The sequence below is a fragment of the Haliotis cracherodii genome, unplaced genomic scaffold (genome assembly GCF_022045235.1).
Source record: "Haliotis cracherodii isolate W230 unplaced genomic scaffold, xgHalCrac1.p SCAF_9, whole genome shotgun sequence".
Lineage (NCBI taxonomy): Eukaryota > Metazoa > Mollusca > Gastropoda > Lepetellida > Haliotidae > Haliotis > Haliotis cracherodii.
The window spans coordinates 48311024-48330153 of record NW_027266343.1 but is presented as its reverse complement, the minus strand read 5'-3'; the positions used below and the strand labels follow the sequence as shown (position 1 = coordinate 48330153).

At 41.2% G+C, this 19130-nt stretch overlaps 1 protein-coding gene across 1 annotated transcript in view; it reads right to left on the bottom strand.

Annotated features, from left to right (window-relative positions):
• Window positions 1-16528, bottom strand: part of LOC139452523 (protein SFI1 homolog) — a 37179-nt gene extending 20651 nt beyond the window's left edge. Inside the window, exons 1-13 of the mRNA XM_071234032.1 lie at window positions 16193-16528; window positions 13262-13471; window positions 11708-11779; window positions 10698-10808; window positions 9394-9488; window positions 8967-9084; window positions 8681-8783; window positions 7267-7423; window positions 4676-4837; window positions 3692-3762; window positions 1216-1308; window positions 1006-1103; window positions 110-176 (exon numbers count right to left, since the gene is read on the bottom strand). Coding sequence (XP_071090133.1) covers window positions 110-176; window positions 1006-1103; window positions 1216-1308; window positions 3692-3762; window positions 4676-4837; window positions 7267-7423; window positions 8681-8783; window positions 8967-9084; window positions 9394-9488; window positions 10698-10808; window positions 11708-11779; window positions 13262-13471; window positions 16193-16449 — 1614 coding nt within the window. The 5' untranslated portion in view covers window positions 16450-16528. The remainder of the gene's footprint in view (window positions 1-109; window positions 177-1005; window positions 1104-1215; window positions 1309-3691; window positions 3763-4675; window positions 4838-7266; window positions 7424-8680; window positions 8784-8966; window positions 9085-9393; window positions 9489-10697; window positions 10809-11707; window positions 11780-13261; window positions 13472-16192) is intronic.
• Window positions 16529-19130: the final 2602 nt, after the last annotated feature.

The window sequence follows — 19130 nt, the reverse complement described above, 5'->3', positions numbered from 1 at the left end:
TCATTTTCTCATGACACTCTTCATCTCACCCCTTAAAGTGACCAGTCCCTTAATTTGTGCATTTTGCCAAGTGTTTATGAGCTAGGGATGTTGTCTCCCTTGGACTGACCTTCCTGTGGTGTCGCCACCGTGCGTAGTTCAGCAGGGCCTGGAGACTCTTCCCAAACACCACACAGCTACAACCAGGAATAACAGCAGATCAGTGCAAGTAGTTACACAGTCAACTATAATACAGTCATATCACAGAAACAGTCGTGGCCAGGCAGACCAGTGATTGGCAGCGATCTACATTGTTGGCGTTGTATGATAGCAAAGCAAAATTGGTTACACATTGTGAGCATCCGATCATCATTTTAGTCTGCATGTACAATATATATTGGATGCTTTGGATTTATTGTGCTAATCCCAAGGGGAGACCATTCTTGGATACTGGAGACCCAAACTGCCTGGTATTTCCACACTGAGACAAACTTGAGGTGCTGGGCCCCTACTGGACTCCGGAATCTTCATGGGGAGACAAGCAGGAAACATACAATGGTACACATACCACTAAATATGCTGAGTCTTCCAAATGTTTTCAAAAGTGTATTTGTATCAATATTCCCCGCCTCTGTAGTTTAATGGCAGAGCATCCGCTCGGAGTACAGATCTGGGGTTCGATCCCCGGCTGCGTCATACAAAAGACATAAAAAGATGGTACTTGTTACCCTGGCGCTCGGCATTAAGTGGCTAAAACAATGACTGGTCGGCTCGGAGTCAGTATACTGTGTCTGAGTGGGGTATTCATGTTAAACTGCGGCATGGTATCTCAGTGGGCTAGCACTATAAATCGGCATTAGTCTGGACTAGTACAAGCAGGCATACACTTTGGAGAAAGCATATGGTGCTGACAAATTCATGCTCAGTAAGATTAAAGGGTCCTGGCAGACAAAGGAATGCAACTCTGTACAGTTCCTTACTCTACTGGTCCAGTCGGACCCCCTGATCAATCACATATCTCCCTACCTGTAATGCTTCCTGGCTTTCTGTGTTTGAGGCATCATCTTCAGCTCTTCGTGTGTTTCACATCGCATCAGCCATCGGGTCCACACTCCCCTCATCACCTGGAGCACAACAACTAAGCTACAGACACTACACAACATCCTGGGAGGACTCACACTGTACAAGATTCAACAGGTCAGATGAAGACAGTAACTGTCCAGTGGAGATACACACCTGTCTGTGATGGAGCTGTTCAGCCATCCTGTGTCGCATGGCCTGAAGCCTCTGCTGTACAACATACAGCCGGAATGAATTGAGACCAACAAGCTGAAACATAGCATTGTTACTATTAATCTCATTGCACACAGTATGTTCTGTAAATAACAGTCCACAAAGTAACACAGGCAAGGTAACTGAGAGACAAACAGCTGAGAGTAAGTGAGTATGGTTTGACGCCATGTGCAGTCACTGATGTCCATGTGCAGTCCATGATGTCCATGTGTAGTCCATGATGTCCATGTGTAGTCCATGATGTCCATGTGTAATCAATTATGTCCATGTGTAGTCAATGATGTCAATGTGTAGTCAATGATGTCCATGTGCAGTCAATGATGTCCATGTGTAGTCACTGATGTCCATGTGTAATCAATTATGTCCATGTGTAGTCCATGATGTCCATGTGCAGTCAATGATGTACATGTGGAGTCAATGATGTCAATGTGTAGTCAATGATGTCCATGTGCAGTCAATGATGTCCATGTGTAGTCAATGATGTCAATGTGTAGTCAATGATGTCCATGTGCAGTCATTGATGTCAATGTGTAGTCAATGATGCTGATGTGTAGTCCATAATGTCAATGTGTAGTCAATGATGTCCATGTGTAGTCCATGATGTCCATGAGTAGTCAATGATGTCCATGTGTAGTCAATGATGTCCATGATGCCAATGTGCAGTCATTGATGTCCATGTGCAGTCATTGATGTCCATGTGTAGTCCATGATGTCCATGTGCAGTCAATGATGTCAATGTGCAGTCATTGATGTCCATGTGCAGTCATTGATTTGCATATGTAGTCCATGATGTTCATGTGTAGTCATTGATATCCATGTGCAGTCCATGATATCCATATGTAGTCCATGATGTCCATGTGCAGTCAATGATATCCATGTGTAGTCCATGATGTTCATGTGTAGTCATTGATATCCATGTGTAGTCCATGATGTCCATGTGCAGTCATTGATGTTCATGTGTAGTCATTGATGTCCATGTGCAGTCATTGATGTCCATGTGTAGTCCATGATGTCCATGTGCAGTCAATGATGTCAATGTGTAGTCCATGATGTCCATGTGCAGTCATTGATGTCCATGTGCAGTCATTGATGTTCATGTGCAGTCATTGATATCCATGTGCAGTCCATGATGTCAATGTGCAGTCATTGATGTTCATGTGTTGTCATTGATGTCCATGTGCAGTCATTGATGTCCATGTGTAGTCCATGATGTCCATGTGCAGTCCATGATGTCCATGTGTAGTCCATGATGTCCATGTGCAGTCATTGATGTTCATGTGCAGTCATTGATGTTCATGTGTAGTCCATGATGTCCATGTGCAGTCAATGATGTCAATGTGTAGTCCATGATGTCCATGTGCAGTCAGTGATGTCAATGTGCAGTCATTGATGTTCATGTGTAGTCCATGATGTCCATGTGCAGTCAATGATGTCAATGTGTAGTCCATGATGTCCATGTGCAGTCAGTGATGTCAATGTGCAGTCATTGATGTCAATGTGCAATCATTGATGTCAATGTGCAGTCATTGATGTCCATGTGCAGTCATTGATGTCCATGTGCAGTCATTGATGTCCATGTGCAGTCCATGATGTCCATGTGTAGTCAATGATGTCCATGATGCCAATGTGCAGTCATTGATGTCCATGTGCAGTCATTGATGTCAATGTGCAGTCCATGGTGTCAATGTGCAGTCAATGATGACCAGGAAGCAATGCCGCCTGAAATTCACTGATGTGACATGCCCCTCGATACAGAATGGCATCTTGATAAATATTGATGCCATTCATGACAATCCAGTGATCAACATCACATAACTGATAAAACTTAAGACCTCATGGAAGCATTTTCAGGGCCTGGACCTGTTCCAGGGTGGGGTGGCGTAGTACCCCCAGTGTCCATACTACTCGCTTCTAGGACTATTCCACCAATATTCCAGCAATATCACAGCAATATCCCAGCAATATCCCAGCAATATTCCAGCAATATCCCAGCAATATCCCAGCAATATTCCACCAATATTCCACCAATATCACAGCAATATCACAGCAATATCCCAGCAATATCCCAGCAATATTCCACCAATATTCCACCAATATTCCACCAATATTCCACCAATATTCCACCAATATCACAGCAATATCACAGCAATATCCCACCAATATCCCACCAATATTCCACCAATATTCCACCAATATTCCAGCATTATCCCTGCAATATTCCAGCAATATCACAGCAAGGGACCCAGGAATGTGTTACACATTGTATACATGAGGGGAATAGAACCAAGTCTTCTGCATGATGAGCAAAAGCTTTCAACCCACAGACCAACAGCGGAGACATAACACTGCTACATAACATAAGTCATGCACAAGGGAAGACATTCCTTAGTTATCTGATTGTTTAGGCTAACTAACTGACCAGCAGGTGTTGTCTGTAGTGTTGGTCAGCTGCCTTCTCTTTCTCCCTGGCCGCTCGACACCCATACACATCTGTGACCGGTCAAGGAGAATGAAGTGATATGAGAGAAAGAGTTTGGATAACAGTCTCGAAATATTTCTTACTCCAACTTGTCCTGCAGGGCAAGAAGATATTCCTTTGTACTCATCCTGCCATATTTTACTTCCTCTTTTAAATTTTATGAAGTTTAAAGTTCACAGTCACTGCCATCTATGTTCATCTTGGCCCATTTAAATTTGTACAATTCATGTTCGCTTTTTTTCAATCTTAGTGTTTTATCTTTTTTCGTCCTGTTTGGTAATCAAATCATGTTTTTTCTCGTTGTCGATTAAAAACGTCTGTATATCAGCCATTACCCTCACAAAATCATTCACTTTCACTTTGAGTGTCAGCAACAAGTCTCCTTCAACAAAAATAATATACAATTACCTCCCTTTAAAAACTAGTTTCAAGACAACTTGGTTTTTTTAACAGGCATTTTTCCATATATGCCATATATTTATGATATAAGCGACAAGTATTTCGTATTACTAAGAATGTGCGAGAGATTATCCTGCACATCTTATACAATTGAAATATGTACTCGCCTGGTAGGACAAGCTTTTGTTCACTTCCTTCTCACCCTGCACATGCTGCCAGGGCATCTTGAACAGTTTCAATGATCAAACCAGTTACTAGTAGTGGCAAACCCGTGAAGATCCGGGGTAGAATAGGTCTTCAGCAACCCACGCTTGCCGTAAAAGTCAACTATGCTTGGGTTGTCAGGCTCGCTGATTTAGATAATGCATGTCATCACATCCCAGTTGTATAGATAGATGAACACAATGTCAATCATGGATTGTCTGGTACAGACTTGATTATTTACAGACCGCCATCATATAGCTGTATTATTGCTGAGTGCGGCGTTAAACAACAAACAAACAAAACAAGTTGTGACAAGGATACATTGTTTCCAGTGCTGCACCGAGCGCCGCAGCCTGAACCTGTAGGCCAGGTGCTGCATGTGGTCCTGGTGCCGGGCCAGTGACTGGCGCAGTGACAGATGCTGATGCCACTGGTGCAGGTATCGGGACTTCAGGACGGTCTGGTACAGCCTCGCAGCATACGCTGAAATGGAAGATTTATTAATACTGGTGTTTCTTCCTCCAAAATGAATACAGTAAATCATGAAATTAACATATCATTAAATAATGTGAGTAACCCTGCCATTGGGTTTTACAGGAAACTGCCTTGTAATCCAGTCAAGAGGTAATATACCATGGTAATTCTTGTTGAACATTGTTTACAGATGACTTTGATAAGAGATATGTCATCGTTATGCATGCAAAATAAACAGACGAGATCAATTTGGTGTTTTTTTCGACAGCTGTTTCCGGTATAATCATAGGCAGTAAACCTGATGGGACAATATGCATCATCTTATTATTGCAAAGTGGAAACTGGACTTTAATAGTCAGTAAACTTCCTTGTCTCGGAAAGATGCAGTATTCTTATTACAAGTAAAAGCTGCTTTTGTGACAATGAATATCAGTACAAAGACCGACACAAGAATGTATATGTATATGTTCAGTCAAACCCCTCCAAGAACCTGATCATGTCAGTGCTTCATCCAGCCTTTATTTCTAACCCTGCTCACCAAAGTGTTTCTTCTTCTCCATCCGTGTCCTGTAGTACAAGATCTTGGACCTGCCTTTATTTCTAACCCTGCTCACCATAGTGTTTCTTCTTCTCCATCCATGTCCTGGAGTACAAGATCTTGGACCTGCCTTTATTTCTAACCCTGCTCACCAAAGTGTTTCTTCTTCTCCATCCATGTCCTGGAGTACAAGATCCTGGACCTGCCTTTATTTCTAACCCTGCTCACCATAGTGTTTCTTCTTCTCCATCCTCATCCTGGAGTACAAGATCCTGGACCTGACTTTATTTCTAACCCTGCTCACCAAAGTGTTTCTTCTTCTCCATCCTCATCCTGGAGTACAAGATCCTGGACCAGCCTTTATTTCTAACCCTGCTCACCATAGTGTTTCTTCTTCTCCATCCATGTCCTGGAGTACAAGATCTTGGACCTGCCTTTATTTCTAACCCTGCTCACCAAAGTGTTTCTTCTTCTCCATCCATGTCCTGGAGTACAAGATCCTGGACCTGCCTTTATTTCTAACCCTGCTCACCATAGTGTTTCTTCTTCTCCATCCTCATCCTGGAGTACAAGATCCTGGACCTGACTTTATTTCTAACCCTGCTCACCAAAGTGTTTCTTCTTCTCCATCCTCATCCTGGAGTACAAGATCCTGGACCTGACTTTATTTCTAACCCTGCTCACCAAAGTGTTTCTTCTTCTCCATCCTCATCCTGGAGTACAAGATCCTGGACCTGACTTTATTTCTAACCCTGCTCACCAAAGTGTTTCTTCTTCTCCATCCATGTCCTGGAGTACAAGATCCTGGACCTGCCTTTATTTCTAACCCTGCTCACCATAGTGTTTCTTCTTCTCCATCCATGTCCTGGAGTACAAGATCTTGGACCTGCCTTTATTTCTAACCCTGCTCACCATAGTGTTTCTTCTTCTCCATCCATGTCCTGGAGTACAAGATCTTGGACCTGCCTTTATTTCTAACCCTGCTCACCATAGTGTTTCTTCTTCTCCATCCATGTCCTGGAGTACAAGATCTTGGACCTGCCTTTATTTCTAACCCTGCTCACCATAGTGTTTCTTCTTCTCCATCCATGTCCTGGAGTACAAGATCTTGGACCTGCCTTTATTTCTAACCCTGCTCACCATAGTGTTTCTTCTTCTCCATCCATGTCCTGGAGTACAAGATCTTGGACCTGCCTTTATTTCTAACCCTGCTCACCATAGTGTTTCTTCTTCTCCATCCATGTCCTGGAGTACAAGATCTTGGACCTGCCTTTATTTCTAACCCTGCTCACCATAGTGTTTCTTCTTCTCCATCCATGTCCTGGAGTACAAGATCCTGGACCTGCCTTTATTTCTAACCCTGCTCACCATAGTGTTTCTTCTTCTCCATCCTCATCCTGGAGTACAAGATCCTGGACCTGCCTTTATTTCTAACCCTGCTCACCAAAGTGTTTCTTCTTCTCCATCCTCATCCTGGAGTACAAGATCTTGGACCTGCCTTTATTTCTAACCCTGCTCACCATAGTGTTTCTTCTTCTCCATCCTCATCCTGGAGTACAAGATCCTGGACCAGCCTTTATTTCTAACCCTGCTCACCATAGTGTTTCTTCTTCTCCATCCATGTCCTGGAGTACAAGATCTTGGACCTGCCTTTATTTCTAACCCTGCTCACCATAGTGTTTCTTCTTCTCCATCCATGTCCTGGAGTACAAGATCTTGGACCTGCCTTTATTTCTAACCCTGCTCACCATAGTGTTTCTTCTTCTCCATCCTCATCCTGGAGTACAAGATCCTGGACCTGACTTTATTTCTAACCCTGCTCACCAAAGTGTTTCTTCTTCTCCATCCATGTCCTGGAGTACAAGATCTTGGACCTGCCTTTATTTCTAACCCTGCTCACCATAGTGTTTCTTCTTTTCCATCCGTGTCCTGTAGTACAAGATCCAGGCATGCAGGCAGCGGGTCGCTAGGACGGAGTTCTGGTGCCGATCTGCATGAAGGACCTTCTGTTTGTCCAACTGACGCTGTTGGAACGCCTCATGCCACAACAACCAGTGCTGTAACAAGTGTTACCATGTTTGACGTTAAGGTGTTACTACAAGGGGTTTCAGTAAATCTGTAACTGTTTACCTGATTGACATTATCTATGACACATATTACCCGTTTCATTCTACACATTGGTTCATTTATCATGTTCCAAATAGCTACCTGATAGTTATCCCTTGGTCAGTCAGACTAGTACTTTCAAGCCTTAATCCTACTTGTCTAATACTATATCTTATGTGCTGTGAACATGGTTATCACTGCTTAAACATGAAAAACATTAAAGGATAATGATACTAAGAGCTTGCCGTAAATGGCGACTATGATTGTCGTAAAAGGCGACTAACAGGATCGGGTGGTCAGGCTCGCTGACTTGGTTGATGCATGTCATTGATCCCAATTGCGTGGATCGATGCTCGTGATGTCAATCACTGGATTGTCTGGTCCAGACTCGATTATTTACAGACCGCCGTCATATAGCTGTAATATTGCTGAGAGCGGCGACCTATTCTACCCCGGATCTTCATTGGTCTCAAAATGCATTGACAACCCATATCAGCCATATCAGCCCGGCTCGGGAAGTAATACAGGTCTACTTAGAAGAGCCCGAAGTGATGCAGGTCTCAGACATTTACCACTTTGGTGAAACCCACGAGCACGGGTATGGTGCTAACAAATCTAGAAACACAATCAGGGTAAACCGGGATTTGAACCCACTCATATGTTTCTGGCGTGACCAAGGGACACAACTCTGTACAGTAGTGGTGTAACGATAACAGTATTGTATCACAATATGAATCCCATGATACAATACATCAATTTACAACCCCTGTATCACGATACAATACATTACAAGTTGTATTGTTGTAAAACACATTAATAATAACAGAAACTGTTCAACAACCAGCTCATGCAGATGCTCTAGTATTTCCCGGTAGGCTAAAAACAGAATAACCTTCACAGTGCCCTCTAGCCAAAATTTCCCATCTTTGATCTTTGAAATTTAAAAAACAAATGATTCAGGCTTGTGGCTTCACCAGCAAAAAGAAAGGATATCAACTTATGAAATAGTAGTCCTGTATTGTATACGAATTGTATCACACAAACAGCATAAGGATATTTTAATATCGCAACACTGCCATATCATTACACATCTACTGTGCACCGAGTAGAGGCGGCTTAGGCCACTCATGCCTCTTCAGAACGGTAACCCACAAACACTGCATCGATCTAAACAGATTGAAATGACAATGTTTCGACAAAGCCTTTACCTGAGCTTGTATTCTGTATGCCCAGAACTGGAGAGCGATGCCATCCATTTCCTGTCTCTCATGGGAGAGGGCCATCTCCACCTGCCACTGCTGCCACGCCCACCTGTACACAAACACAGGAGGAGGACTATATCTATCTACAGCATGGAGGGCTCATCAGAAGGCCCCATAACACATGTATTGTTGTCTCTCTTTGAAGTTAATAAATTATTCCAGGTATATAACAAATCAGATAGTTGCAAAGAAATTTGGTAACGGAAATAGACAATTTTATGCAATCCTTGACCTTAGTTGAGAGCCCCTCCGGAAATTGTTGGCCTGCTCCTGCAGTTGCTTGATCCCCCTTCTCTGATGCACGTACTGGACCCAGCAGCGCATCACCTGGCTCTCCCGATGCAGAACATCTACATCACAATCATCATCACAATCACAATCGCATCATCATCATCATCATCATTTCCCTCTCATCATCTTCCCCAGCTATAATTTTCATCATGATCATCATCATCATCATCATCATCGTCTTGTTTATTACCATTATCTTATCATCACCAGTAATATGGCTGTCAGAATAATAAGACCACAATACTGATTTAGACGGAAATGATGTCATTATAATAAGAAGGACAAGAAATAAAGAGCCGGACAATATTATTACTCTAACTGGAATACCATTTTTCAATTTGATAAAGCTAATCCTGACTTCTACTCACAATGTCTCTGTGCTCTGAAGAACTTTGCTTTCTTCACTCTCTGGATCTGCACAAAGTCTTTCCAGGCTTGAAACCCGTGGCTCCACAACACATACCTGACACAGAACAATATTATCAAGACTAGGTTTAAGTGAGAGAGAGAAACACTGAGCAGTGTGTTGTACATACGTAATTGTCATTTGTGACCAACTCATGTTAGTCCGGGACAAGCCGAATAGCAATTCATGCCCCTCTCACGTCCATTTTTGTGACTAGGTTCTGTCTAAGTGCAAAAAGGCATAGTTAAAAGTTACAATTCCTTGCGTACTGATTCACGAAATACCCTCCATATATAATATTATTCCTCATGCTATTCAAAACACATCAGGACTTTTTTATCAGGTACATTACTGTATGATTGAACACGTTTTACTGTATCTTGGGTATATTATTTAATGCAAGACATAAGTAAAATCAAAAATTCTTCTTGAGGGATTCTTTGACCAAAGTACTTGGAACTCATATGCCCAATGTGATTGGTTTGTCATATCTTTGCACATAGGGGGGACGAGTCTTCTTGACGGTTATGGAAAGGGATGAGTAGTTATGAATGGCTGATTGTGTATACTTCGCATACACAAATCAAACATTAACTAAATCAACTGGTGATATGTTTTCAAAACTAACTACATTGCATGTATGAGCCTGAAAAAAATATTGGCCTAAACATCTATCTTCTTTGATTGGCATTTAGAAGTTGGAGTGCAAAGTAAGGATAAGAATTTATGGATGAACAACTTGTATATTACAATAAAGAGCGACGTTTTGGAGTAGGTTCTAACACCGTTATCAAGCAAGTGATATACAGAATGTGGTTGACAAGTATATATACAAGTAGGAGGCAATGTTTATACAGTAGAGTAGATATTGTTATACCGGAGTAGAGAAGCCTGTTATGTAACATCTATCACTGAGAGCATGCAAATCAATACAGATAACTGTGTTCTACTAGAGGCAATAGTGGTCACTGACAGTGATAAGTTCATGGAAACAACTGGGAACCTGTGTGAAGACAAGAAATTAAGGACTTAAGTGAAGAGGCCCTTGTCTGGGATCAATGTTAAAAACCATACATCCGAACTGAAAATATATATCTGAAAGAAAGCTAAATAAAACTAAGTGCACAAAATGACAAAATGCCTTCACCATGTTCACACATTGGTTTAATCCTAAAATCGTAAGTGTGATTTTATTTTTTCAATTTTATCTTCAACCATTGTTAAAAGAAGGAGGTTTGACAAGGTAGAGTTGCATGTATGAGGTACCTGTGATGACACTCTGCCCGGACCTGCAGCCTCCATTCCTTCCTCAGCTCCCACCACATGTCATACCACACACAAAATGTCACCTTCAGCAGGTGCTTTTTGAAATGGGTTCTGGAAAATTGCAAAGTTTCGTGGGCTTACAATAGAAGCACATAATTATTCATATTACAATATTGTGTTTGCATTTCGTTACTTCCTAAAACATGTTCATCTACATCACTCGCCATTCTAATAATGCAAAGAAATTATATGATCGTATCACACTTTAAGAACAACAAATTGTTCGCTGAAGAGAATGACATCTCACACTGCTGTCTATTTCTAAAAACATGATAAAGATGCAAGCACTATCGCCTACCATGGCTATGTCAAGAGTGAGTGAGTGAGTGAGTTGGGTTTAACCCCGCTTTTAACAGTATTCGAGTTATATCACGGTGTGTCAGCTAAATGTAGGAGGAAAGCCCGAAGTGATGCAGGTCTTAGAGATTTACCACTTTGGTGAAACCCACGAGCACGAGTGCTGACAAACCTAGAAACATAATCTGAGTGAACCCACAATCATAGGTTTCTGGCATGCCCAAGGGATGCAACTCTGCACAGCGAATTGCGGCACCTTAGACGACTGGGCCACCTGTGCCCAGTGGCTATATTATGAGTGGGTTGGGTTTAACACTGCTTTGACCAGCATTCCATTACATTATATTACAGCAAGTCCGCTTGATGTGGGAGTTAATCCTGGAGGTTATTAAACATAGGAAACTCCAAAATGACATATCCAACTGGGTTAAACCCATGAGCACAGGTATGGTGCTGACAAACCTTGAATGATAATCAGGGTGAATGGCGATTCGAACCCACAATCATAAGTATCTGGCACGTCCAAGGGATGCAACTCTGTGCGCCTTAGACGACTAGGCCACATGAGCCCTCGCCCCAAACTTTCATAAACATGGACACTTATGCATTTGCAATTAGTCCTTGTACAACTACAAGTTCCTGTAGTTACTCACCTTGCTTTGGAGAGAGTTACTCTTCCAAAAACATTTTTAATCCATAGATGTAGGAACTTTCTTGCAATACACCTGAAACAAATGAATAACAAATGAAGACAGTGAATAACTGAACAGCTTTAGAAACTAACATTTTTAGTTCACTAGTCCTCATAATGATAACATATAGTAAATCCCTTAAAAATGTTCTACTAGTCCTTATGATACATTAACTATTGGACAGTTCGGCAAGGACTACGGGGCTAGTGCCAATTTCTAATGCTGTGCCACCACATCCTAAAATACATTTTTCTAAACCATCATAGCTACAGACTGTAAATAGTTGAGAGTGTGTTGGAGAGAGTGGCTGCATTCTAAAAAATAAAAACAAAGTGCTGGATGAAAAAGTCAGTGGCTCAACATGTTCTACAGTCTTTGTAGATGACCATTCAACGTTACCATGGTTACATGTTAACAGGTTAATGGAAAGCTTAAAACATAAAAATAAATTGTTCTGAGGCAAGGGTTTTTGGAAGGTTCTGACTATCATGAGTATGTGGAAATATTTTTTTCATTTGAGAAAGTATGTGTGGTGTGCAACTTTCAACTTGGGTCAAACTCAGCAATCAAGGGACACAATTCTGCATAGCAATACAATAGACATGGTTAAATGAAATGGGGTTAATGTTGCTTTCAAGGTTTTTGTACTTAAATAATGACATGCATGCACCTGTGTATCATTGCATGTACTATTTCAGATCTACGTGGTTTTATGGTGCTAGCCCTTTTGAGATATTGTGCCGCAGTTTAACATTGATACCCAACTCAGACACTGTACACTCTGACCCGACCAGACCTGGTTTCATCCACTTAATGCCAAGCGCAAGGCAGGGTAACAAAAATGATCGTCTTTTAAGGACTTTTTGTATGATGCGGATGGGGATTGAACAACCGACTTCCTGCTCTTCGAACAGACACTCTATCAACTGGACTACGGAGGGGTCCACTCCTTGGACGACAGTGTTCCAACATGGATTAAGCCATCTTCCTGAGGCAAGTGAGTTAACTGACTATAAAAGTCCAGTTTCCACCCTTGCCAAACTAGGCTGGTATTATGGAGTTACATTTTGACTGCACTAACGAGTCTGTGCATAGTCCAATCAAAATCGCATGACGAAATCGAAATCCGGTTGGAAAACTGTCATGCAGATTTCGGTCAATTGCAGGATTTGCAAAGCATGTGCACCGCCAACTCGTCAACAGATATTTTCTAAATCTTTTCATATTTTTTTATCAAGGTGCTCACGTGATTTGATGTACTTCACGATATAAGACTCATTTTAGCACAATATAGATCTTGATTATCGACCAGATCATCTTGACTTTTGTTTGAAGCAAATGCAAGTGATACAAAAGGTGGAATCTAATTGGTCCATAGGAGGCATGGAAGGGCCATAACTCGTTATAGCCATAGGTGTCACTATGATCGAGCCCAGGAATTCCAGCCTAGTGACTTTTAAAGTCAGTTAACTCTCTTGCCTCAGGAAGATGGGATTAAACAGGGTATTCCAATACCTTATTCTCAGTTCTTTAACACGTCCTCCTCTGTTCCACAAATAATCCGGCCTGTAGTTGTGAATGTTGATGTTGGATTTGGGCTGCTTGTTCAAGACTCTCTCCTTCTCCCATCGCCTCTGTCTGGCCTGCGACACCGGGATCCTGGTCGGGCTGCTGACGACATCCCGGAGACTCTGGACACCTGGTACCAGCTGTGTAGCTCTGTAACTGATCACACAGTAATCTTCACACATCACACAGATTATTTAGTTTCTCGTTATATCAGATGGTACCAAAATCAGTTGGGTCTACTTGCCTAAAACTTTCAGTTGACTTCTTTTTCAGTAGATCTTTGTGTTAACAGTTAAAATGGCTAATGTATGGACTTTTATTTGCGTAGCTTACTAGACCGAATTCTTTATAAGTCTCAGGCTTTAGACCGGTGGCTAAAGTCACAGAATGCCATACTTTATTACTTTATCAAAGTTTATGAATGCACCTATCCTACATTTGGCACAGTGCAAACATTATAACAAAAAGAAAATGTGTTAAAAAAAAATAGAAGCTTATTTAGTAGTTTGGAAAGGAAAGAAATGCACACTGTTGAAACAATAACGAAGTAAAAGGTTAATAAACTCCTCTGTAGAGATGGAAGAGAATACTACTGGTATGTCCAATTACAACTTACCAACAAACCCTTTGAATATGATCATTTTATAAGAGTGAGTGAGTGAGAATGGTTTTACGCCACTTTAAGCAATATTCCAGGAATATCACAGCGGGGGACATCAGAAATGGGCTTCACACCTTTTGTATCCCCCTGTGGAAAATCAAATCCAGGACTTTTGCGAAACGAGCACAATTCAGCCACGGGGTTACCCCATAGTCCCTCATTTAATAAGACAACATGGCCATATAACATGGGGGAAGTGTGGAGGTAATAGCAACGAAATCAGGAAGGGATAAAGAAGTCAAAACTGGAATCAAATTCAGTGTAAACATGGTGAAACTTTATGTTAACCATGTTAACATGACTAAATGATATTCTTTCCCTCTTCTGCAACATGTTTTGCGTGATCCTAGATAAACGGATTACAAGCGATTGGACATGCTGATAATCTGTGCCTTCTTTCTGTCTACCACCATATGACAAGTATTGCAGATAAATGGAGCCACAAGGCTCTGTAGCTCACCTCACTTAATAAGTGATAATTTTATGTCACTTCAATCTTGTTTGGGTAAACATCTACAGTGAGAAAGAGAGAGATTGGTTAAAACAATTGTAAAAAAAAATATTGTAAAAGGGCAAAGGTCTTCCAACTGCAAAGATGAGTGGAAGGGTTACATGAGGTCACATGATCACAGGGTCATGAACCACAGTGGCAGGCCTGTGTGCTCTGGTTTCCAGTTTTGCACCTACTTTGATTTTAATTACCCATGGCAGCATTTTCACTTTGGTGAAACCAACTAGTTGGCAGTAAAGGTTAAATCAAGGTCAAATTCGTATCACACAAAATTGAACATACATGTTAGGCCCCACTACTGACTACTGAGTCAAAGTTTTGGCCTACCTTTAGAATACAGTACCACAAACTTTTCAAACACGTGATCATACCCTATGATGTAATTTGGAGTATTTTGTTGCCAATCACACCGGCGAGACAATGCCCAGTGACGTCAGGGGTCATCGAGTGTGCATAAGCTCCTCCCAGTGATCTATCATCTCTACACGCAATGTCATTGACTACGCCCTACGGTGTTGAGTATTTGTTTACTAATTATAGTCTGCGGCGGCGCATTTTAGAGCAAGAGCTCGTTTACGAAAGCACTTTTATTTTTTATACTTTTTTTATTTCGTTTTTCTCGTAATTGAAGTAGATAAAATGGTTATAAATGGGAACTAATATACATATATTATTTTTTCGGTTCATTAATTTTCATTATTATGCACAAGAATGCAGTTTATTAGGGATTATATTGGCGCTGAACACATCCAAATGTTAGGGTAGGTTACCCCGAACTCTCTATCATTAGCCCTTGGATCCCCTTTACGATCAATCAACCCCTTTACGATCATTAGGGTTAGGAACCCACCGTTGTGTTGTCATTAGTCATGCTTATTCCTCCATTGTTCCTTACTATTATCCACATCATCCTTACAGTGTTCCCTACCACACTTTTCTGTCACAAAAATCACCTGACGAATTATTAAATACCATATCATTCATGCGTACTCGCGAGTTCGACGTCTGACGCCTGGAGCTGTTTTCAGTTAGGTGCATATCGGCTCATTCCCCACCACTCGGTATCTTGTAGAATACGGAATGGGAGGAGTGTGCCAAATGGCATCGGGATCATTAGTAAGTGTCCGTAGACTAAAGTTGCAAGACACCATGCCTACCCGTAACCTTCGTAAGTGTCCGTCACCTATTCGACCCTTTTCGTTCAGTTCCGTAACATCATAGGCATGACTAGGTAAATTTGCACTAAGTTTAACAGTGTGGATGTAGCTCAGTCGGTTAGCTGTCAGGCTAACAATCCGAAGGTCACGGGTTCGTGTCCGACGGATTCTCACAAAAAAATGGTTGCTTGTCTTGAGACATGTGACCTACGGCAGAGATCGTCCTCACGACAAGTTGTGGTACTGTATTCTAAAGGTGCTCCAAAGTTTTATATGAAACATTATGAACGGATGAGGGGGATATGGTAACTGCAGCTACTTTACCATCATACTAAATTACGATTCTTAGAATTCGGGTATGACTTAAGAACCTGAAAACAATAACTCAAAACAATGACTCGTAACATGCCCTGCTCCCATTTAATGTGTCACTTCACTCCCCAACCAGGAATGTATGTTAAAACTGCTGAAAACGGAACCTCTTTTTAGCTTAACCATGTTATGATTGTTAATGTTAACTTTTGCAAAAATAAATAAATAGTGCGTACGTTTCATCATTGCGTTTTTCAGTTCCAACTTCCAGGATACTATTGTCGTGTCTCGTAGAACCATCGCTTAGAATTCGTGTCTTTAATCGCATTCTTTCTGCACGTATTGACAGATCTGTGCCAAGTTCTTGCAAAATTGCCCGCTTGGCCTGGACGCGGTCAGCATTTTGACCTTGTGCTGAATATCGTTCTGCTTTCATCACTGCATTTGAGAAACCATTTTCGCTGGTAACTTTCTTAAAATTTCGTCTATCCATTACTGGATAATCCTTCAAGTTTCATGAATACATGTAAAGAAATGTAACCATGGGGCAAGACTAGGCTCGTGTGCCGCCATGTTCCAAACAAACCTCAATTAAACATTCATCAGCGGTCTAAGTAGCAAACAGCATAGGCTGGATAAACGGCTCAACAATTGATTTATTCCAAAGGGAGGTAATGCCAAGACACGAATCAAAGTACATGCTCAAACCCCGTACACCGATGATGATTTTATTTGTTGAAAAATATTTGCACGTTTGCAGACATAGGTGTACTTGCAACCTAGGAGAAGTTCATTGACGTGAGCTCATGTAAAACTCGGAATATCGGCTATGAATACAGCTTGGAGTTTAGAGTAGGCCTAACAACTCTCATGTTCGCCGAATGTTTCAACAGAATATATTTGCGTTGGAAGTATGTTTTACCTCTGAAAAGATGTTTGATGTTTAACGCTGCACTCGACAATATTTCAGCTATCTGTCGGCGGCATGTAAGTAATCGAATCTGGACCAGTGTGTGAGTTGGGTTTAACGCCGCTTTTAACAGTATTCCAGTTATATCACGGCTTGTCAGCTTAATATGGGAGGAAAGCCCGAAGTGATGCAGGTCTCAGACGTTTACCACTTCGGTGAAACCCACGAGCACATGGTGAACACAACCACGTCACCGAGCCAAGCCTGACCATCCGATCCAGCAAGTCACCCCGTACGACATGCATAGATTGCTGGGGATTATTCTAACCGGAGTCCCTAAGGGAGATGAAGAGAAATACTTGTCAGTGGAGTAATTGCTAGTTATAGCTAAACTGTCCATGGAACTACATCTATCTGAAACTGGCGAAAACGACTCAATACTCTCATATACTTCAAATTAAAACGTGTATGTGGTTCTGAATGAATAAGGATAAAGCATAAGTATTTCGTATTGTAATGTAACATAACCAGCATAATTGGTTTAAGATTGGCTTTTTAAAAATGTTTTTTAAAATATATTTTCGCTATGTATAAATTGTAGTGTTTGGAATATGAATCAACAATTTCTTTCAACAACATAACTGTCTATGATATTTAAAGAACGTTAATAACTTTGAGTGAATATTTTTCGCTATGTATATAATGTAGTGTTTGGGACATGACTGCACAATTTCTTTCAACGACATAATTGTCTATGATATTTAAAGAACGTTTATAATTTTGAGTGACGTCGTTAAACACATAATCTTCATTTAATATCGTATTCGTTGTCGTTTTATACTGAACAAAAAAAGTTAAGAAACATAAAAGGTTTGGGGAATATTGCTTATATAATTGTAAATTATACATAAACATACAATTCTTTACTACACAAATAATATTCCCTAAAAATATTCATGTTCTTTAACTAATTTGTATATTTACGAGTGGGGTCGGAAAAAATTGTAAAAGGGCGTTTACTAAACTAAAAAAATAAAATAGTTTGAAATAACACATAAATAACCATAGTCTTCAAAATGATCTAACAGTGTTAGAGAGTAGCTTGCTTCTTTCTTGATTCAACCATGACCAGGGGTGATCATGTTGACTAACTCTGTAAAACATGCTGTTTCCATCTGTGTAACCATGGACCCTAAATGTGGTATCTAAGTGTCCATGGTGTAATATAGGCTCAATCCGCCATGTTCTTGATAAAGGACCGCCTCCGTGGTCTAGTGGTAGAGCGTCCGCCCGGAGAGCGGAAGGTCCGGCCGCGTAATACCAAAAGACGTTAAACGATGGTACTTGTTGTTACCCTGTCTGACGCTCGGCATTAAGGGGCTAAAATAAGGACTGGTCAGCTCGGAATCAGAATATACTTTGTCTGAATGGGGTATTCATGTTATCTCAGTGAGCAGGCACTATAAATCGGCATCAGTCCGAACTAGTGCAAGCAGCCTCACGCACGCACGTGCATGCACGTCGCAATAATCTTGGACGCGACGTTTAGCCCAATTTCACCTCACCTCACCTCACCTCTAAATAAAGACGCCAATGACACTTACAAAAACCGTTAGAGTTTTCTTGTTTGGACTACTGTAACCGCTTGCTGGAGGTTAACTCTGGCAATACAACTGGCGAGGCTCAAGAAAATTCGAAATACGGTCTCATGCATTGTTTCAAAGACTAAAGAGCGATTGCGATCACAGCTGAGTGTAGCGCCAGCGCAGCATACACGGGGAACCAGGCCATTGCGATCATTGCACTGAATGCACGTGCATGAACGGATATACTTTAAAATGCTGTCTATTCTGTCAGATATCACTCAGTAAACCGAATTGCCTCTGTAATCCTCAAGAACTGACATCAAAATATGTAACTTTTCCTTGATGTCCCTTTTACAGACTAAAACCATTTGGAGCAAATAACCCAAATATTTCCATTCGTCAGCTGCATCTCTGTGGAATTGTTTCCCACTGACTACTGACTTTCTGACTCTTTGCGCTTAGAGCATGGCCTCTGTGATATGGACTATAGCGCTTTATATATGGCCTTATTTTTGTTTCACTCGGAAAGGACGTCGGGTTTTTATCCTATTTGGTCTCCCGCCTCGTCACATAGTTATACATCGGTTGACATTAGACATACTTGGAGAAATATAAATAGATAACAAAAGTCACGCGTTTTCCGATAACAACAACCCGTTAACATAGTGCACTGGGCTT